This window comes from Amblyomma americanum, chromosome 3 (assembly GCF_052857255.1).
Source record: "Amblyomma americanum isolate KBUSLIRL-KWMA chromosome 3, ASM5285725v1, whole genome shotgun sequence".
NCBI classification, from domain to species: domain Eukaryota; kingdom Metazoa; phylum Arthropoda; class Arachnida; order Ixodida; family Ixodidae; genus Amblyomma; species Amblyomma americanum.
In genome coordinates, this window is record NC_135499.1 from 197,097,361 (window position 1) to 197,119,406 (window position 22,046).

The following is a 22,046-nucleotide window of genomic DNA, read 5'->3' on the forward strand; positions in this document are numbered from 1 at the left end:
ATTAGCGTAATTACCGTCGCACGACTTGCTAGAAGAATGGCACGTAGCTGCTGCCAACGGGCTCAATGATGTGTGTTTTTTAATCTATTCACGTTAGCGAAGCTCTATTCCGCTTTTTATTATTATTTTTTGTCCTTAAGCTACACGTCATATGATGCCGAAAAAAGTATCGGTAGGTGTGCCTTGCGTCAGAAAACCTGTTTTAGGTGCTAAACTTATTAACGAAATGCAGCTGACGGTGTCGCGAGCACAAGGCCTGTCTTCACAAAAGGTCAATTTATTCTTGCATCCGCCATGTTTACATTTTTTTTAACAGCGGCATAGGCGAATTGACATGCCGTGACCGTTGGCCAGCGGCAGTTTGGCGCGTTCATTTGGAACTTGTTTACTTAAGCGGCTGACAACTGTCTTCTACATTCATACATGAATGCGGAGAATACTTAATGTAATCTCGGTTCGAGGGAATTCCGAAAGCGTTGTAGGCTCAAAGAAAAGGGCGTGCGATTATGTGCAGGCGTGATAGAAGTTCGTGGAATTTATTAACTGAAACTTTTCTTTATATGGCCGTTTTCTAGTCGGCAGCTGGTTCGTCTTCGCATGCATGGTTAGACAGTGACCGTATTATTGCTGAACTGAATGTTTTATTCCTTCTCCGAAGATATCCAAGCGACAAGATACATTGGCATAACAGAGAAGTGCTACCTCTTTTGGCTTCCACTTGCGTACCAAGCAAATGACTAAAATACGTCTCTCGCTTTCCCGAGATTTGCTTGAGCCTACCGACGGACGTATACATGGTGGATGTTCCATAGCGGGCGGTTTGCTTTGACGCCACATCTTGTGGTACGCTCGCATGTGCACAAGACATTAGAAGGCTTTAGCTAAGCGTGTACCGACCGGTACGTACATCTTACTACGGCCGCCAGTTGCCAGTGCAGATTTCTAGACGGCCCCGAGGAGCGGTCTGCACCAGTCTGCAATTTGTCTGTCGTGGTCATCTGCATATATATGCACAGGCCGCTGGCGGCAGCAGTAAGAGGTAGCGCCAGGTGGTATACGCTACGATAGCACTTCCTATTATACCAAAATGCGCCGCGAAGATGGAGACAACAAAGCATGGCTTGAATCACAAGACTTGGATCTAGATAGTGGTATATTAGTGCCAAGGCGCGCACTTTGGCACGACGACGAATCAGCGCATGCCAGCGGAGTCGCTGAGGTACAGGCTGGCCGGTGACAACACTGGGGGCGGAAGCGAGCGGCGAAGCTCACGCAGCCAGTATGGGCTTGACGTCGCAGTACGGCTCCCGGGTCTGCGTGTGCAGGAACTGGGCTCCCGTTCCGTTGGTGCTGGGCGATCGGAAGCCCATGCGGCCGCAGCCTCGGGGCCCGCACCCTGTGCACTGGTCGCGGCTGCTCCAGGGCTCGCAAGACGTGGACCGGTAGGCGCACTCGTTCCTCACCGAGCGCACGAACAGCTCGGCGCTCAGGGCGCGAGCGCAGTCACGCCGGATGTCTGCGTCGGGAAAGGGCGGGACGAGGGAAAGTGGTTTCACGATCCCGTAATTCACTGCGAAATCACTGGAGAAGGAAGCTGCAACAGCCTTCGCGTAAGGCGGCATGGAGCACTTCAACAGCGGATAGGTAGATATATAGACAGAGAATATATTATGATTGGAAGTATGGGTATGTGGTGTGACAAGAAGAACGTGTCCATGGTCCGCTGTCAGAGTGTTGATGGAAGGCGATGCTATCCTAATACAATTAGACGTGCACGGATGTTGCACGTGCCTGCGTACGCTCTCCAGCATGCATGTCTCTGACTCATTACGTACAACAGGGCACCAGCAGGTAATATTTATTGCCTGTTCATATACGATTGTTCGGGGCTGCCAAAAAACTTCTCCGTTTTTGTCTTTTTTTTTTTGCCGACGGACTTAGAGCGGAAGATAACTGTCCACCGAGGCGTAAAAATAACAAAGTGGAAAAATCTTTCAAAAATGCATAGAGTATGCTGGTGATTTTGCGTACGTGTTTTGTCTCCCTTGCATCGTCCTCTTTTTTTCGCGCCATTTCCTGTTCGTGGAACCATGTACCAACCAGCCAAATAGCCACACATCTCAGCCGACATAACTGCATTCGGAAGAACGCTATTATGTCTCGATGCTTTGTGTTTATTGTCTGACTTGCTATTTTTTTTTTACTCTTGACACATGGCTCTTTTCATTTACGGATCACCAATGCCGGGCAGGTTATCAATGCAATAGCTAGATGGAACTAGAGTGTTCGTGTAGAACTTGCGATCATGCGTGAACGCTTCTACAATGCTCGCGAAGATCTAAGTGCGCTATTCGAAATGTTCCTCTTTACCTCTTAACAGGGCGTGACCGAGTACAACGGGCATTTCAGTTTCATCAAAAAAAATAAAAAAGAGTGCGCTTGTCAGCAGCGCTGCTGCCGAATTTTTTTTTTTTTTGCTTCTCTCGTGGACAAAAGGTCACACAGTGAAGAATTTCCAATTTTATGCCGCATTGCCCTCCTGTACCTGCTTCGTTGCCTGTCGCAACCTCTGCCTGACAATTTGAAGAACTGGTTACTGAATATTGACAACTGCCTGCGCATTGCGCACCGAAGCAGACATCTGATGTGCATGCTTGGCTGGGTGGATTGGCTGGTTCGGCTGAAGAAAGGAACAATGAATGATACGATTTGTTGATCAATTGATTCCTGTGATTCGTAATCGTCCTATTCTTTGACGGGTCGACCGAGCGATGCATTAGGGGCTTTGTTCGGAGCATTCACTCATTGACTGACCGTCCTCATTTTGAGCGTGCTCCCGCGACGTCACTTACTGATGTTGAGCTTGTGCCTCGTTCTCATCCGTTCACGACGGGCGGATCGACGTTCAGTGAGCGATGGAAAGTGTTTCTCGGGCTGTGGCTTCATTAAATGGAAGCAGCAGTTGATTGATTGATCGTGTGCGAAGTAGGGAACAACTGAAAGAAACGATTGTGTTTCGTGTCATCCTGAAGTGCAGAAAAAAGAGCGCGGAAGGTAGGAGACTGCAGCAGGTTAATTGACCCTCGATGGTTTCCTTTTTTTCAAGATATGCAGTAATAGACGCCTCTACGGTACTCTTCAGTCGTTAGGCCTGGCACATTGGCACTGCTAGATTGCTGTAGACGCAAAATCAATCAATCAATCAATTAATCGATCAGTCAATCAATCAGTCAGACAATCAATCGATCAGTCAGTCAGTCAGTCAGTCAGTCAATCAATCAATCAATCAATTGGCGAACGAATGATCGAACCAATAATTGCATCAATGAATCAATGAAGCAATGAATCAACGAATTAATGAATGAATCAATGAATCAGTCCACGGCTAGCTTGTAGACTCAAATCCAGAAGACTTCAAGCATTGCAAGGGTTGGTCTTTTGGGGACTAACTGTGTTGCCACAGCAATTAGTCGCCCAGAGAGCATGCTCCCTTAAGTCTAACTTCAAAGGGACCCCGCACATCAGCTGCAGCTATTCTCCGAACGGATGGCTAGGTGGCGCAGTTAGTTCCATTTTAACGTTACAGTGTACAGCTTGCTGCCCTGTCGAGCGTTTACTCACCGGCCTTGGCCTCGGGGCAGGGTTCGGGCGGGGAGAGCAGCCCTCCGGGGTAGTAGTCCACGTGACCCGTTGCCGCCACCTGTCCGCGCAGGCCACCAGCGAAGTCTGCGCTGGTGTGGACCAGGTCCACGTAGTCAGCGACGGCCGCGTTCAGCGTCTCTCCGAACTCTTCGAACAGCGGCGCCGACACGTCCAGACCTGCCGGGTCGGACAACTCTCTTGCAGAAGGGAACGACAGGAGCGACTCAGATAGACGGGGCCTTTTAGGCGACTGCGAGTAAGCTGTGTTATGAAATTCACAAAATATAAAGCGCCGTACAGAAAATACGAGAAGGAGGGTGACGCGAGAGCGCTCGTGAAGTATCGTGTCTTCAGAGAGTTGAGTGAACTATAAAAAGTAAAAATTTACTAGAATTGCAGGTCAATCAAAATGAGTATCGCTTTTTTTGACAGCTAGAACTATAACGGCATAAGTCGTAGCGCCGTACCGCAGCGTCACCGCTAGAGCCTCGCTGTTTCGCGCAGTAATTCGCAAAAATATTTTTTGTGATCGATTTGTATTGAATTTGGTTTTCAGCTTCACAAGTCGTACTCGATTCGTTTATGAAGAAGCACTTTTCGCACACCGCCACTAGTTACCTATACCTCACATTGAACTTGTTCAAACGCTTCAGTTATTCGTTTTCCACTACAGATGTCTGCATTCTTGCTTGTAAACATAACGTGACTGATACCTTCTCCCAGACAGCATAGTGCTTATGTGCCCTCTTTTTCGTGCAAAACCGATTTCTTTATCCTGAGATTTAAAGTGCACACAGCTCTGTGCCACGAAAACTTACTGCAATGATTGTTCGCAATCCGTCTCTCCAGCTTTTGTTGGAATCATTTCGACATTGCGTATTACTTGTCAAAAGTATAAGCGCTGACTCCAGCCGTCTTAGCTGCTCAGTCTGTAGGACGAGCAGTGCGCATACATAATTAAGACGCGTCGTTGCACCCGCCATCCTTAATTAAGAGCTTGCAACTCTAACGTCAGACGTTCGTGCAGCTAAAAGGAAAATAATAATGTCCTCACTAAGAGACTAACATATGCTAGACATCCCGCAGCTTTGCGAGCTGCGGTGGAGAAAAAAATAATTTGCCAGTCAGAGCAAAAAAATAACACTGGTGTCAGATTAATAAAGGAAGGCTAACCGTGACCAGGGACCCTAATTAAGCCTAGGTACTTGCTTGCTGGTCAGATATTTCACTACCACTGCGTTAGTGTTAATAGTTTAGACGCGCAATTTACTTTTATAAAACTTAAACGTTCGCTTCACCTTCATTTATGCTGTTTTCCCATTGCATTGCGTATACTGCCAAGTAGTGAATTAGACACTGTTGGCGGCTCAAACAAAACCAGAACACTCAGTATAAAAATGTCAATGGTGCAAGAACGGTACGTCGAGTATGATATTCATATAACAACACACACTGAGATTGAACGGGCAAGGATGGCACGTCCATCATTCCAAATAACATCTTCCAAATAACAATTGCACAAAGCTTTGTACCCTACGGTTACCAACGACAGTGGTTTTAGATCTTAAAGAGAACTACACTAAATAAAGATATTGCTTGGAACAAAACCTTGGAGTACTTTATTGTATCGAACGTTTGCCTTTTCTGCTCCCCGTACCGTACTATAAGAAGAAGAAAAAATGCCAGTAAGGGAGACTTTTAACGAAGGGAGAATAGAATCATGCCTGCGTCATGTAGTCCGCAATAAAAGCGTGGGGTCACTACGCATGCACACAGATTTCGAGTGGCTTTTTGCAGGTGTGGTGCACCGTTCTGGGTGTGTTCCTGGTGTCAGTTTCGCTAAACATTCCACTACTGTGCTCTGCGACGTTGTAATTTATACCGGTGATGATCTTTGCAGCGTTTTATTTGTACCGCTGTCTTTTCATACACCTCAGTGAATACGTCTGTGAACTCCGTAAAGTGGACAAGCGCATTGACATGACGAACACAAAGCTGAGAAGGACATGGGACAAGCGCCAACTTCCACCTGGCTGTTTTTGCGAACCCAACCAGCAATTATAAAGAAAATAATTTGGAGTGGACACTTAAGCTCCACCTTAAGGGTATGACGCGATAGCGTATGGGTTAATTTTCATACATGCTGAATTAGTCATCCTCTATTTCGCATTCAACCTCTACTTTACAAAAAAGACAATCCTTTGACACCGGCCACCAGACGTATACACTTCCTCCAGGATTGGATCCACTCCAAAAGACATGCCAAAGTGAGCTTGCTGGCACTCTGGGCCTACGCACAAGGAACACAGATCATAAGCTTAAAAGACGGTGACCCTATCTCGATTAAACTGTTTCACTAATCAAGCAATGCCTCCGCATGCAAGCTTGCTCCCCAGCTCACCCGTGACGCGGCCGACCTTCTCGCATAGCTTGTGGATGATGGAGATCGCGGCGTGTCCGGCCGCGTGCGCTCCCAGGCCCAGACCCACCAGGTGGACACTGCGCATGCGTATGCCTCGTTCGTCCCGCACCCGGTGCAAGAGGCAGGCCAGCTTGCGCCCCACGGGCCTCACGTGGGCGGCGGCTGTCCAGTAGTTGCGCGACGCCGCTCGCCGCCAGCCCACCAGCAGCACGCTGTTGCTTTTGTCCTGCATGCGCATGCGCGTTGCTTGACGTGTGCCGCGGCAAATGGCACCGCGTACGCCCTAGATCGCGTGTGATAGTGCTAGGTCAGAAGTGAGCAGAACTCTTCAGGTGGGTCGAGATGTGCGCGAATAATATGGGCGCTGAATGGCAACAGGACAAATATTAGGTTGGGGCCACCTGAAAAGAATGAAAAATAATAAGCCCCTGCCATGGCAACAGGACAGTAGGAGAGGGAGCTCTGCTCCCTCAAGCAGCACAAGTAGTCGACCCAATATTTCAACAGGATGGCTCCATCCTGGCCCTTTCTATGGCCGGCCTTTGCCAATACCGGTCCAACTTTGGGCCAGTTACCTGTGCTGCTTGGGCCAGGCGAGCATGTGTTTCGGGGCGAATGGGACATGCACGAGAGGGACGGAGAGAGTTGAGGAACTACACACATTCACTACAATGTGTGGCACTACAATGGCCTATGTTCTACTGTGGCTGAATATGTGCATAGATGGTGACTTCTGGAGTGGACTGTGATGCGAACTGTGTGGATTGATTGTGTGCATAGATGGTGACTGCGGGAGAGAATGTGTGCTATTATAAGAGACTGTGCGCTTAGCGGGGTAGATGCGGCATTGTTAATATCGAAGGGACTCTGCGGTGGAGCAATTGCCGGCAGAGAAAGCAAGGCTAACTCCACCTGTAGCATTCAACACCTCAACTCAACTCAACTCAACTCAAGTAGAGGAACTAAGAGGCACGATTGACGAGCGTGGTGAAGTGGATGTGACGAAAAACGCGGATGTGAGAGGTGGAGGTGAGAGGTGGTGAAAAACCACCTCCCGACTCATCAGCTGACATTTTTGTCTCTGCCACACGGCTTACTTGGCTCCTAGTGCTGAGTTACAATAGAGTTAACTCTTCCTGTGCATTTGTCTCCATCAGTTGTACTCGGGCGTTTTATAATGACAGCCGAGTCGATAGCTTCCGGTGTTCTCACCGTCTCTCTGAACTCTGACGCGCCTTATCGGCCATGTGCCCACCATGCACTTGAGTTAGTGTCCCGTTCGACATTTGCACGTCCCATATTCACCGCCGTAGTCTGGGTTGGAGCTGAATAACGCGCCCGATGTTATTAAGCGTGTTAATTTTCTACAATACCCACAAAGGCATGGTGCAGGACAACGACTACCGCAGCTCGTCAGCGCAAAACGCCACTTGAAACATAAGAGTCATTTGGCAATAATGAATGCTAAACATTTATTCTATGCAAGTAATCCATACCTCATTTACCCAGCCTTTGTCCTGCACTTGATAAATTTCTGCGCGCTCAGCATTTTTTTTTTTTGCACTTGACAACAAACCGTAACTAAACTACAGCGCCATCTATCAACACTCACCTCACTCAGCAAAGCGTCTTTGAGTTGCTTTATCCATTTCTCTGACGCACCCTGTCCAAAGTCGTGAATAATCACTTGCAGCTTGCTGCTGGGACTAAGCGGTACAGACTGGAGAGATTTGATGTCATTTGTAACGGCGATTGCAGCGGTCGAGTTGCTGCCAGTGTAAAGCAGAAAATTCACGGACACTCCTTTCTTCGAGGGCGGAAACGGCCCAGTAAGCACCCCGGCTTTGCGGAAATAATCTGAATCAATGCTGTGATGCGGAACCTTTCGCTGTGTTATGAAGTTTCTAATTTCAGCGACAGTCCTTTTGAGTTCTTGTGGAGTCGTCGTCGCATTAGGCAACCTGGCCGCTATTCTGTCTTCGAAATATTTCCACTCTGAAAACAGCTCTCCAGCGTCAGCTTGAGCGTGAAGGGGTGGATGGTTCTTGGGCAGAGCCATTGTGCAGTTACCTGGATTGTAACTTGAATGGCTTATGCATGGTTTGGAGGAATTTCTGCTGTCAGAAAACGCTGTCTTGTTCTCCACCGTGACGCTGGTTTTGACAGTAGCAGTGCGTCGCGTTTCTGAAGACGTTCTCCTTTTCTTACCGCTCTTCGTAGACCACGAAAATAAAGTAGTGTTCGTTTTCGACTCCAGAGTTGTGTTGCCTTTTTTCGCGCTTCCGGTACGATTGAGATATCGTGCTTTTGTTTCCTCTCTTCCCGCACCGGTGATATTATTTTCCCAGACATTAAGGGTGCCGTTCACTCGCTTCGCTCTTGACACACCTCTTCGTCCACCTCTGCTCTTAGGAAGCTGTGTCCGCGAAGAGATATTGTTTGTTTCCCCGGAAACGTTCTTTCCCGCACCTGACGCCGGGGCTGTTGATTGCGCGCGCAATCTTGTTCCTGTTGAACTAGGGGCGCTCTCGCGCTCGACGGTAAAGGTTTCGTTGGCAAACGTCAGTCGTGAAGCGATAGAGTATTTTTTGCTTTTCCTCCTGGCGTCTGTGAGAGTCAGGTTAGCCATCTCCTCGTAAAAAGAGTCCTCTGCAATGCCTCGCGGAGACGCTAACGTTATGTTCGCTGTTAAGTTCGCGGCTTCGTCTGCCACGAAGGATTCATCCACGACCGGAACGAGTACTCGCCCTTTGGATGACGACGCGTTCTTAGATGAAGCCAGCTCGAATCCCAGGTCTTCGACGTCGACAATTATGTCACCCTGGGACGTTGCGTTATTTTGCCGGGGGATGGAAGTAACTGGCGACTTGCGCGTCCCTAGACTCAGGTTATCCTCTTCCTCACGGACTTCGTTCGAGTTACCCTCGACAAGCCTTACGCCAGAGTCCGGCACTTGCTCGTCCTCCAGTGACATGCTTACGTCTACCATATCTTGCTGCTTTTCTATTTCGCGCAGTTTAGATTCGAAGGCACTCTGTCGTACGAGCCGGCTTACGTCCACCGCTTCCGTAGTGTCTTCGTCGACCACCCTGTCGTAAGGGTGGAGCGGCTCTAAGGCCAGCGCCTCCTCCAGTCTGGCAGATATGGGGTCGTCTTTGGCATCTTGCTCACTCTTCCCTTGGGCCTTATCAGATTTTGCCCTTGGAACGGGGGCTGGCGTATCCTGCTTCGAAGGAGTTGCCGGCTTCCGCATAGCACCCGGCTCGGACACAATCTTCACGCCGTGCTTGTACTCTGTCGAGAAGGGTGGCCTCGCATCGGCGTGCTGGCGGTTCCCACTCGCTGGCCTGGTGTCTCCACGTCTCCTCGGGGCCTGCATGCCTCGTCGCACGTTTCTCGGGGCGTCTTTGCTGTCGGGTTGCCGCACGGGCCTCCTGGAATGCGTCCTCAGAAGTGAACCTGAGCCTGGCTCAGAGCCGGGGTCAGAACCAGATTCCAGTCTCGGTGTCCTAGGCCTAGGTTGCCGACGTGCAGGTCCTGATGACGGCCTCGTGCTAAATCTACGGCGCGTTTCAACTCGCCTGTTATCATTAAGTCTTGCAGGTCGTTCCCACCCAGAATCTCGGCCCGCGTGAGGGAGGGAATCGTTCTCATCCTCGAATCCGGTTCCATTCTTCCTGCTCGTTCTTACGTCGTCCACTGGTGAATTCTTCCTTCGCCCTTGGAGACCGTTTCGTCCTTTGGCTGCTTTGTCTATGTTCCTCATCCTGATGTCATAGTCTCCTCGAATCCTGTACACTCTTTTGTGGTCGTAGTTTACGTCCGGCGACTCCATTCGCGGAGTGGCCATGGTCGTCGGCGGATGCTGGAGCAAGTCAGCTATATTGACGGCGGTCGGTTCGTACAGCGGCAAGAAATCGTCACGTTGTTCAGAAGTCTTCCCTTTATTAGAGCCAGGTTGTGGAATGCTCGGAACTTGGTTCTCGTTCGCAGTTGCCATTCCTTTTGACGGCACCGAAAGCGCTGCGATAAAAAAAAGAAACGGTGTGTGTAAGAATCATCGTCGTTTATTCGCAGCTAACTGCGTTTAAACTGACTGCAAGAGTAATGCGTCGCATAACTGGTTTAGTGCTAGATAAATATGTGGAAGCAATAACAACGCATCGCACAAGACAAAAAAGCGCAACTCCACGTGAGGCCTACAATAACAGAAAAATATGTAGAGTAAATGATTTAGGGGCGATCAATTGGATTGATTCGGAGGAAATGCGATAGCGTTCTTCTTTCACTCGCCAATCTATTTTAATTCTGATGATATTCGAATTCTGATTTTGTTGTCTTTCACTCCCCAATGTATTCTAATTCTGATTATATATTACGACTATCCAAGTATGCAAAATGTGTCCTATTAATAGATTGCGGCGAGTGCTCATGCCATTACCGGCGCAATGGCGCAGCGGTTCAGCGATGCGAGAAGTAATAGGCCCCGCAAGCCCCATTTTTGCACACATAGTTCTTCGGGAGGCTTCATATTTTGCATGTAGACCTGCCTTAGTCATTTTATTCATAGTCGTTTTCATTTTTGCTGAGTCATTCTTCGTCCGGCGTCTCTCTCCTCTCCCCTGCATGTGGAGAGGGGGAAGGTTGATAGGGGGCAGGTGGAGAGAGAGAGAGAGAGAAGTCCCCCTAAACAATACCTGCGACGATTGGCCGGTGGAGGCTTCACACAGACCCCAACGCCGTCGCCGGACAGTTTTTGCCTTCATAACCTTCCTATACTGCAATTGCGTTAAAATTAACGAGGTGGTCACGAAATCTGACGCGAGGAAGCGAGAAGAGATTTACGGTCGATGGTTACTTTTTTGAACTGAATTTATTAGTTCGTTGAGACATGCAGTAATCTCAGGTGCTGTGGCAAAAGGCAATATGTTTTACCTGACAAAGCGTTCATGCACTTTCTTTGATACTTTTTATTTAATGAATGCTTTTACGCTAAGCCGGCTTCACACACGCGGCGGCAGAAATTTTCTGGACGGTGAAGGTGGGGTGGGGAGGTGTGTCGAGGGTGGCGTTAGGTGTGTGGGTAGCAGCGGTTTGGAGATGTCTAATAGTTGGTGCTTCTGGAGAGCGTAGGCTTCACTTACGGAGGCTCCACCTAGACACAGCCGGCATTTTCGCGGAATGCCACTGGCGCTGTTCTTGCAGTAAAGCTGGTTTACGACCAAAACAGTGGTGTTGTTTAGAGTTACCAATAGTTCTGAATTCCTCAGGGCTCTATCGATCTTTAATTAAGTTTCGTGTCCCAACTGGGCAGCATGTTTCAAATTCATGTCTGCTTGAACGAACGAGGGAGCGTTTGAAAGAGTTTAATTATTTGTCCACCCACTGTCTGCTAGGTGTACAGTAATACTTAAAGCTAATGATAATGTATGGCCTGCCTCTTTTGCGTGTTTTTCGCGATTTGAGTAGCATAGTTGTCGACCAAAGAACGCTTTCGCTTTTCTCGCATCACAAATTAAACGAAAAGAGAGATAAATGAGTGCTTAACATTTGCCACACAAATGCAAAACCGAAACTTTGCTGTTATGGTCACTGTGACCGCAAAGAGTGGAAGAGGCCTTTTCTCACTTGAGACCCGAAGTATACGCTGTAACAGAGCCATCTAATTTGAACATCTTTAGCGTGCCAGACTAAGGTCTGTCACGAATGTCTGTCATGACCATCGGTGCGTTGTGTGGGTGTTAAGTGATCCATTAGGTCCATGATTAGGAGCTCTCTATTTTGGTCAAGGCCTGTGAGGCTAAGTGCTGTTGAAGAGGAGAAAATTCTGGCAATGCAAGAGGCATTTTATGGATAAAAAGATGGTAAGCTGGAAAAATGGTAAGTGGCAATCATTCAAACGACATGAAGAGTGATTTGATAGCAAGTGTTATGAAAGACAGGTGACGTAATCTTACCCATGACAGTTGTGACCAAAATGAGAAGCATAATGTGGTCGCTCAGGGAACCTGCAAAATGGCAATAAGAATGCGTATTTAAGTGTTTCTAAACCAGGAACCACTAGTGAGAAAAAGCAGGCTGCTTAGGCGCCTTCCTAGACCTTGTCGCGTTCCAGTGATGATGGGCACTGCCTCTCGGTATTTCAGAAGTGAGGAGGGATAAGTCGCCCTTACTTGTGCTATTTTTCCTTCCCATTCTGACTGTATCTGCATACCAGCAAGCCAGATTCTTTCTACCCCCCTTCCCCCCACCCCACCCCGTCCCTCTGGCCCCTCTGCTTCATTGGTGTTCCTAGTTCTCTCCCACTGACTCACGATCGTTTTTTTTTTTCAATTTAAAGCACGGACCACCGCAGCAGTACCATATGTGCAAAAAAGACTAACATAAACTAACACTTTCCGTAGTTTTTCTCTCAACATCGATAAAATAAACTGAAGGAGAAAATATACTGGCAATGCGTGTGCAAAAGCACTTTGTTTCAGTGAAGCTTTCTCATAAATTGCCTTTGGGTTTCTTCAGTGCGTCATTAATAAATCAATGCTATACTCTTTTCGACGCGATTATTAAAAAAAATCACATTGTTACAAATAAAGGCACTAGAAAACTAAAACAAAAATAGGTTCTCTGCTTAATTCAGCGGCGCTTAATGCAGCGATGCCGCATGTATGCAGCATCGCCGCAGACATGCAAATGGCTCTTCTGGGATGCCATACTGCGGTAAGCTCAGTCATCGAGCACTACTTATGACAGTCGAACAACTTTTCATTTGAGTTTATCTTTACTGATGTTGCTATGCAATCTCAGAGTCAAGGTTTGATAGTTGGAAACTTCTTTTTTCTATTGGATGCTTTTCTGCACTGTTTGCCTTTCTTTCACGCGCTATTAGCTCTATTTCATGTACTTTCGTCAGCCATTCACCCACAGGGCGTTAAAGTCAGACTCGCTTTAACTTTAAGTGTACTTAGTATCGAACAATGCACGTGAAAGCAAAAACTTCGCTAATTGTTCCTTTGAACGTCTTTCTCGCTTTTGCCATTCGCGATGCTTCGAGAATAGAATTAGTCCCAATTTTTTTTTTGCCCGGTGCCTGTTTAAAAAAGACCCGTTTCATCACCACGCCAAACGTTCATTTTTAAGCCGAGCTTCTCTAGTTATAATTGGCCTGGCTCTTGGCTCTCACCAGCGTTATTCTTTCTTGGCGATGGTCTCCGCGTCTCCTTCCAGCGGAGAATCCGTCTTCCTTTTCATTTTTAAAATCGCGAGCGCGTTAATCACGCTTTGCCTCCCCTCCGGCTCTTTTTCTTACGCGGCCCAAATCATTAAAAATTTGTCATGCCGCCGGATGGCGGCGAGAAATTGCGCTCGGCCAATGTTTTGCGGCCTGTCGAGCAGCGCGGTATACCTCTAGGGGATAACTGTGGCGGCGGCAGGCGGCGACGTTTGCTGGGACGTCGCCCGAGCCATAATAGAGAAGACGTGCTCGCTCGGCTGAGCGCACGCGCCTGGGTTGGTGCGTGCGTGTGTGTACGCGTGTGCGCGTTCTACCTATTGTTATTTTAACCGCCGCCGGGTATCTTTGCTAGAAAGTAGGACTGGAACGTTTGAGAAATAAAGTTAAGGAAAGACAGGCTCCTAAGTCGGCAAGTGGAATGCTGAAAGTGAGGTGTAGAGGCGAAAAAGGAATTAGGAAGAAAAAAAAAATTCAACGCCGGAGAGAAAAATGACAATAGTTCTGTCCCTCATCCGAGCTCCATCGTCGCGAAGAAACAAAAGGTAGGCAGCCAAGGTAATGTTGTAGGTGGAGGCAGAGCGGGGGAGCTGATGTGCCGAGAAAAGGAAAAAAAGTTTCACGGCGCATCCGTGCGGGGCGGTGGTTTTGAGGGAGAAAATTAGGGAGCATTAAATAGAAGGAGTCGCACTTGAGGAAATATGACGCAAGTGTATAGCAGCCAAGGGCGCTCGCGACGCGGGGGAAAAATTAGTAAAGAATGAAACAACGTCAAGAGTATTTGGCTCGAAGCAGGGGAAAGAGAAAAAGAAGGGGAAAGGAATTGCTTGGCTGCTTGAGAACAACCGAGGATAACGCGAAAAAGAAAAAAAAAATTGAGGCAGAGGAGGAAGAAGAAAAAGACAAATGCAAAAGGAGGTGACGACAGGAAAGATATATAAAGGAAAATCTTAGCGGTGTCCGCGGGGACCCCCGTGCGGCTAGATTAAAACAAAAGAATGGAGCGCCTGAGGTGCATGTAAGAAATAACAACGATGAAGAGGACGCGAGAAAGAGGGAAAAAAAAGGTAGGAAAATTCTAGCGAATAAGAGTACCGATAACAGGAGAAGAAATGCGGGGTTGGAAAATCACAGTAATTGGAAAAAAAAAAAACGGCCGCGACAAAAGGGAATCTACTTCACTGTGGCTGAGGCGACGGGAGAGGCGGGAGATGTCTAAGGACACGAGGGACCGCGGGTTCGCCTGGACCCTTTGGGCTGTTCACGCGTAGCGCGCGCTCGCGCACGCTCCTAATTAGCGCTGGCGAGAGGAAGCGAACGACAAAAGATGAAATGTTGGCTGGCCGGGGCTCTGCGAACGCAGGAGTGGGGTGGAGATGAAAGAGGTGGTGAACGTGTGAAGCGAGGGAATTAGGGAGAAGAGGGTCTTGGTGGACGATAAGAAGGCCGATGAGAAATAGGAAAACACGATGGGCTGCTGCTGTGTTAAACGCCGTAAAAGCTCAGACCGGCCCTTGCGCCCCAAAAGGGAACGATCGCAGGAAAGGGAGGAGCAGGGTTGACACTGAAGAAAGGAGCTTGAGGAAAACAAAAAGAAAAAAGGATGACATATACAACTCAGCTCTCCTCTCTTCTCGCGTTCAGCGGCCACCCGGCTAATTGTTATTAACGCACTTTATGCCGTATATGCTTCCGCGCTCTGCGAACATTTGCTACAAAAAAAAAAAAACAAGCGCGAGAGAAAGTGAGAGAGAGAGAGAGAGAGAAACACAGAGAGTAAAGTGATAAGAAGCAAAACTCTAAGGGCTGAGAGAGAGGGGTAAGCTGTGGCCAGTTTCGAAGCGAAGTGGAGAGCCCGGGAAAAGTGGGAGGCGAAAATTGGGGAGAAAGGAAGATGAATGGAAGCCAATCGCTTCCGGGACTGTTTGGGCATAGGAGACTTCCCTCCCACTCTACCCCACTGCTAAGCTCTTCTTCCCCTCTCGGCCCTTAGTCAGCCGCGGCGGCCTTAGTTGCGTGGCATGTGGGAAAGTGCTGATCACGACCTTTTTCGCTACACGATACGTCCAAGGATAAGCCTGAAGATGACCCTTACGATGAGTGGTGGCTCGGAATGGATATATCTGACCACGCTGTTGTAATTTGGGCCCCGAACGGCTTGTGGTTTGAAACCAACGGACGCGTGATGTCAGCCCCGTTTCTGTCTCTTTCCTTCGATACGAAATGAATAATCTTATTTCGTAGTGTAATCTGTGGGTGTAATTTGCTCCTAAGACAGAGCCATTATGCTGCCCAAAATATTTTATTTGTACTCGCTTTAGATGTGAAGCTGGCCAACCTGAAAAGCTGGTAATAATTATTTTACCGGCTCATTCGTTCACTGACACCGTTCAGCCCTCCCCTTGATACAACAGTCGGCGACCAAGATCTTCTGGCGACTTCCGGTACCGGTTTCATTTCATTTCATTTCATTTTATTACCTTAAAAGCCCCAAAAGAGGGGTGTTACATAAGGGGTGGCAACAATTAAAAGCGCAGATTCACAATAACAGGAAAGTTTTTACATTTTCAGCGAAAAGACTTGGGCAAGTGATGATGGCAACGTTGTTTGGAAGGCCGTTCCAGTCTGCGGCTGCACGAGGAAAGAAGGAATTAGAAAAAGTGACGGTGCGTGAGCGTGAACGGGCAACTTGTAGGTGATGGCTGATGCGATGAGATATGCGTGCTGGGGGAAGCATATAAGGTGCGATGTGCGTAGGGCTGTGGAAGAATTTGTGAAATAAAGACAGGCTGGCCATGCGACGGCGGAGCGATAAGGGTGATAATCCGGATGCGGTTTTTAAGGAGGAAGCGCTGATGTCATAAGAGTACGATGAATGAATGAAGCGAGCAGCACGAATTTGAACAGATTCGAGGGCATTGATGAGGTAAGCTTGATGAGGATTTCAAATGGGCGATGCAAATTCTAGTTTGGACCTGACGAATGATTGGTAAGCTAATAACTTTACATGTTTTGGAGTATAGTGACGAAGACGCTTGAGGAAACCTAGCGTCTTGTTTGCTGACGATATTATGTTAGTAACATGCAAACTCCAAGAAAGATCGCTAGAAATTGTATGACTGAACTAGTTGTACGGGAACTTCTGATATCTCGTAAGAGAAAATTAGAGGATTACGGCGGCGGCTGATGGACAAAAGATTACATTTACGTGGGTTAAGTTCCATTAGCTACTTATTACACCACTCCTGAACAGCAATGAGATCATCTTGAAGAGAAGATTGGTCAGCAGTGGTGAGAATAGCACGATAAAGTACACAGTCGTCAGCGAACATGCGTATGTTAGATGTTACGTTTGAAGGCAGATCATTAATGTATATGAGAAACAGTGGTGGGCCAAGCACAGATCCCTGTGGAACGCCCGACGTTACTAGGAGTGAGTTAGAGTTCTTATTGTTAACGGAGACAAACTGCGAACGATTAGTTAAAAAGTCTTCAATCCACTTCAAAATATGGGGGTGCAAATTTAATTGGGAAAGTTTTATCAGGAGGCTGCAAGTATAAGTAATAAAATTGCAAAATAATGTATCGAAAAAAAAAACAATTCTCAAATAGGAATTCCTCTTCGGCTTTCAAACGATGGAGAGTCAACATAACTGGCCATGCAGCTTGGCCACGCAGCAACATAACATGCAGCTCGGCCTTAGTCAAGCTGCATGAGCAGCTTTTTGGCAAGGAGACCCTCCAGGAACATTGAATTGAATTGGAACTCTGGGCCCGAACTTATACAGCTGCTGACAACTGAATCATCTCTGTGTGTCTTTCTTCTATCCTGCAAAGCCGGTCGCATATGAACGGTTGTCGTATCCGCCGCTTAAGCTCAGTTTTCAAGACAAAGCCAAACAGCAAAACGAATGCGTTCAACCAAAGTTTATTCACTCCAGTTTTAAACAGCGTTTTCTAATAGGGCTCGGTCATTTCTAGGCCGCCGTTGGCCTCCCGCCGAGGCGATCCCACCCCGAATGTTGCAGCATACGCCCCAGCTAGGTTATTATCGACATAAATTGAGCAGCGCAGCGTTTTTGCGACACCGCATTCGTGACTGACGCACCTCGAACTGGCGATGCAGTCACTCGCGATGCACGATTCGGGGCTCGTTTTCACGCGGCGGTGAAACCGTAAAAGGGGCCAGGTTCGATGCTGCGCGCACTCGGGGAAGGGGGGGGGGGGGGGGCGTTAGCGAAGCCGGCTGGTTTCATCCGCAACGTTCTGGTTCTATCGCACTCTGAAATGAATACGGACGACGCGGCAAATATGTAAGACCCGCAACTGTTTTTACGAGTTTCGGACCAGCGATCGCTGCTCCGGCGTGATGTCCTTTGACCAGCATGCCATCGTACGTGGTGCCCATAGGGTGGGCGGTATGGTGTTCGCGGCACGTGGGTAGTACACCGCCTGTCGTGTGGTTTGGAATCTGTGGGGTTCTCTGTAACGTGGTGAGGGACTTCAGGTATATGCCGGCAATAAAAGCGCATGGACGCGGAGCGTTCTTACGTTCACGTGTGCAGGTTGTGGCTCTATACAAGGGCAAACCTTCGTGTGCTCGTTGAAGAAGGGTATTAGAGAGAGAGAGAGAAAAAGAAGTATTAGCTCTGCGATCGGAGGTGCTTCGGTGTAAGGGGGGCTGGTTGGTCGGTGGAAACTACACGCGCATTCCGGGTAGTGGTTCTTTTATGGCCTTCGACGAATGCGACTAGTGTGCGAAAGGGAGACGGCGGAAATCACTTCTCCGCGCTGCCTGCTTTGAGGCATAGTAGGAACTCTGTACCGCCGAGAGAAAAAAGCCGGGGCGAAGGAGGAAGTGTTATACGTTGGTGCAGATGTAAGAAAATGCGGTTTAACGCGTGAGATGACGCGCTATTTCAAAACTTTGCACCTTTCTCTTCGGCAACACTGTTTCAGAGGATAACTCGAAACATGAGCGAATGCGTTTTGTAGCGATAGCTACACTACGCTCGCACTTCGAGCCTTCAGCGTGGCACACCCCTTGAGCTCCGTGGCGGCGCCGTGGGTGGTCACGTGGTTGGGCGCGTGGTGCGGAGTATGCTGTGCATGCGAAACCGAGTGGGGAGAGGGGGAAGTGGAGAGGGGAGAGAGTGAATCCACGTTTTGCCTCCATAAAAACGCTAAGGCGCCCGTGTGCTGTGCGATGTCAGTGCACGTTAAAGATCCCCAGGTGGTCGAAATTATTCCGGAGCTCTCCAGTACGACACCTCTTCCTTCCTTTCTTCTTTCACTCCCTCCTTTATCTCTTCGCTTACGGCGCGGTTCAGGTGTCCAACGATATATGAGACAGATACTGCGCCATTTCCTTTCCCTCCCCCAAAACCAATTATTATTATTATTATTATTATTATTATTATTATTATTATTATTATTATTATTATTATTATTATTAGTCCTTCTACCTCACAGTCAGCGCGGAATTTTACGATCAGCTTGTTGACCCTTCGATGTGGCCTACGGGCTGCATCTTCAAGGCTTTTCGTGGAAAGCTCCTGGATGGTATGTTGCATCCTTCCGAGCTGACGGTTGATCGCTGTCAACCCTAACTTCGATATATATTATCAAAATGCCCGAGGTCTTCGGACTAAGGGACCTGTATTTTTTTCTAATGCATTAGCCTCTTGTTATTCGGCTGTTGTAATTACTGAGACCTGGCTGTCTAGCGAAGTTAACTCAGGTGACTTCTTTCCTAATAACTATTCTGTTTTTCGAAGTGACCGCCCTGAATCAGCTTCTAAACAAAAGGGAGGGGGAGTGCTCATTGCTATTGACAGTTCCGTGCAGACCGTTCGGCGTTCCGACCTGGAAACCATCGAAGAATCTGTCTGGTTAGAACTCACTTTAACTCGACATCAAAAACTCTTATTGGCAGCTTTCTATATTTCCCCTAATCTGCCTCCTCCTGCCTACGATGATGTACTACATTCTATTGAATATATTATCACTTCTCATAGCAAGCACAAACTGCTCATTTTAGGGGATTTTAATACTCCAGGTATTAACTGGAATACCTTTACATATTCACACAACAATCATTATGTAGTTAGTAAGTGCAACCGGCTTTTAGATTTCATAGCTTTTAACACCTTGCAGCAACATACTTTAATTGAAAACTGTTGTGGTAAAGTTCTTGACATTTGTTTATCTAATTTTGAAAATGTTCGAGTCTCGTCATCTGACATCTCACTTACTCGCTGTGACAAATTTCATCCTCCAATTCTAATAACGGCTTCGGTTTCTGTCCCACCTTCTGCTGATTCAAATCGTGCGGGGAATTCCCCCCGTTTCGCTTACGCACTTGGCGACTATGTTGGTCTCTTCGGTTTCTTCTCTTCTGTCGACTGGTCTGTCTTAAGCGAAATCAGCGATGTTGACGAACAAGTCAGTCGCTTCACTGAAATAGTTCTCAATGGTATGTGCCAGTACATACCTATGCACACTCCTACTCGCAGCAAGTTTCCGTTCTGGTTTTCCAAGGAACTTAGAACAGCGCTGAAACTTAAGGAGCGGGCCCACCATAAAGCGAAACGCCCTGGGCTGGATACATGGGCAGATGAATTTCGCCGCTTGCGTTCCCTTTGCAAACGCCTGTACAAGCGGGATCATGAGTCCTACCTTGATTATTTAGAGAATAGTGCCTCTAATCGTCCTACTGAATTCTGGCGATACGTTCGCAAGCGTTCGAATAAATCTGATAGTCATATTCACTTAGTCGACTCTCATGGGAATGAAATTCGGAATGTCGCTGACGGCTTTGCTCAACACTTTTCCTCCGTGTACAAATCTCCACGTTGCGATTCCATGTGCCTTCCAGCTGGCGCACATAATTCCGTTCTTCTCGACGAGAAGTTAGTAAGTGAGAGTCTTAAGTGTTTGAAACCATCTTTGTCCCCTGGACCTGATGGCATTCCAGCCGCCATAATAAAAGCCTTCAATAGTACCTTCGTCCCAGTTTTAACCACGATATTTAATAACTGTTTGAAAAATTCTGACTTTCCCCGCGTGTGGAAAACGGCGCGTGTTTTCCCTGTCTTCAAATCAGGAAACAAATCTGATGTTTCGAACTACCGCCCCATTTCTCTTCTTTGTGCAACCTCTAAGCTTTTTGAATTAGCTTTGCACAAAGTACTTTCCTTCCACCTCAAAAATGTAATCATTCATAATCAGCATGGTTTCATAAAAGGTCGTTCTACTACAACTAATCTTGTGACTTTTATGACGTATACATCAGCTGAAGTCCTTCAGAGGAGTCAGGTAGACGCTGTGTACTGTGATTTGAGCAAAGCTTTCGACGTTGTTACTCAGTCATTACTTCTTCAAAAGCTTCTGCTGTTTGAGATCGACGTTTCAATTGTAGCCCTCCTACGCAACTATCTTCTTGATCGGTCCTGCTTTGTCAGTGTAAATGGACAGACCTCATTTGTTTACACTCCAACCAGCGGAGTTCCTCAGGGCTCGGTATTAGGCCCGCTTCTGTTCTCTGTTTTTATCAATGACGTTTCCTCCGTGGTCAAAAACTCCTCATTTCTCCTTTATGCGGACGATATAAAAATGTTCAAGGCAATACATACTCTTCACGATTGCTTGTCATTGCAATCGGACATATCCGCCTTCTCTGATTGGTGCTTGAAGAATGGGCTCACTCTCAATTCATCTAAAACCAAGGTTGTCTCATTTACGCGTAAAACGCACAGTCTTCTCTACTCTTATTCTGTGAATGGTAGGCCGCTGCCCAGGGTTGATGAAATTAATGACCTCAGCGTACTTTTCGACCGTAGCCTCAGCTTCTCCTATCATACTAAACGCATTGCTCTACGGGCTATGCGTACACTCGGCTTCATCTGCAGGCTTTCGAGAGAGTTTCGATCCCCACTTCCTTTCTTAAAGCTCTACCTCTCCATATGCTTGCCGCTTTTGGAATATGCGTCTGTTGTTTGGAACGGCACTTGCCAGTCGAACTGTGAAAAAATCGACAGAGTTCAGCTAAAGTTTTTACGCATATTTCAACATCGGTTTTCTTGCAAAACTTCCAGCTCTCGTCCCAGACGGAGTAACTCACTGCAGCTTCCTTCTCTTAGCTGCCGTCGCGTGAGGGCAGATATAATTTTCTTGTATAAACTTCTTCATGGTCACATTCTATGCCCTCAGCTCCTAGCGCGTATCCTTTTGCGTGTACCGCGAAAGAGCATAAGGGAATTCAGACCATTCCAAGTTTCTGCGCTCCTGCACTCCCTCTCCCCTCTGGACAGAATGCAAAAGTTGTTTAATTCTCTTTGTCCTCACCTAGATATATTCGAAAATTCTCTCCCTTCTTTTATATTGGATGTCCGTGACGTTCCACTTTGAGCACTTTTTCTCATACATAACTTCCCCTTTCATGCATTTGGTCTTTACTACACTTGTGCGTTTGCACCGGTATTATATTGTTTTTTTCTCTCCTTAATTGTTCATCACGTGTACTTGTTTTCATTAATATTATTTCTTTAATACTGTATACTCACGCCTGATTGTCTGTAACGCGTTCACTAATTACGGTTCTTTTTGTGTATGATTGTATTTCTAGCTTGTATTTCAGAGGTTTCATATTCGTTCATATTAGTATTGGCTTTATTCTTGTTTGTATTTTGCTATATGCTGTACTTGGCTGTTATCGGTCGTTCATTCTCTTTGTTTATTGTTTCATTAGTTATT

General features: G+C 47.4%; 1 protein-coding gene across 1 annotated transcript in view; it reads right to left on the minus strand.

Annotated features, from left to right (window-relative positions):
- Nucleotides 1–621: 621 nt before the first annotated feature.
- Nucleotides 622–22,046, minus strand: part of LOC144125812 (uncharacterized) — a 33,186-nt gene continuing 11,761 nt past the window's right edge. The window contains exons 2-6 of the mRNA XM_077659524.1: nucleotides 12,022–12,072; nucleotides 7,677–10,087; nucleotides 6,044–6,290; nucleotides 3,622–3,819; nucleotides 622–1,516 (exon numbers count right to left, since the gene is read on the minus strand). Coding sequence (XP_077515650.1) covers nucleotides 1,269–1,516; nucleotides 3,622–3,819; nucleotides 6,044–6,290; nucleotides 7,677–10,087; nucleotides 12,022–12,052 — 3,135 coding nt within the window. The 5' untranslated portion in view covers nucleotides 12,053–12,072 and the 3' untranslated portion in view covers nucleotides 622–1,268. The remainder of the gene's footprint in view (nucleotides 1,517–3,621; nucleotides 3,820–6,043; nucleotides 6,291–7,676; nucleotides 10,088–12,021; nucleotides 12,073–22,046) is intronic.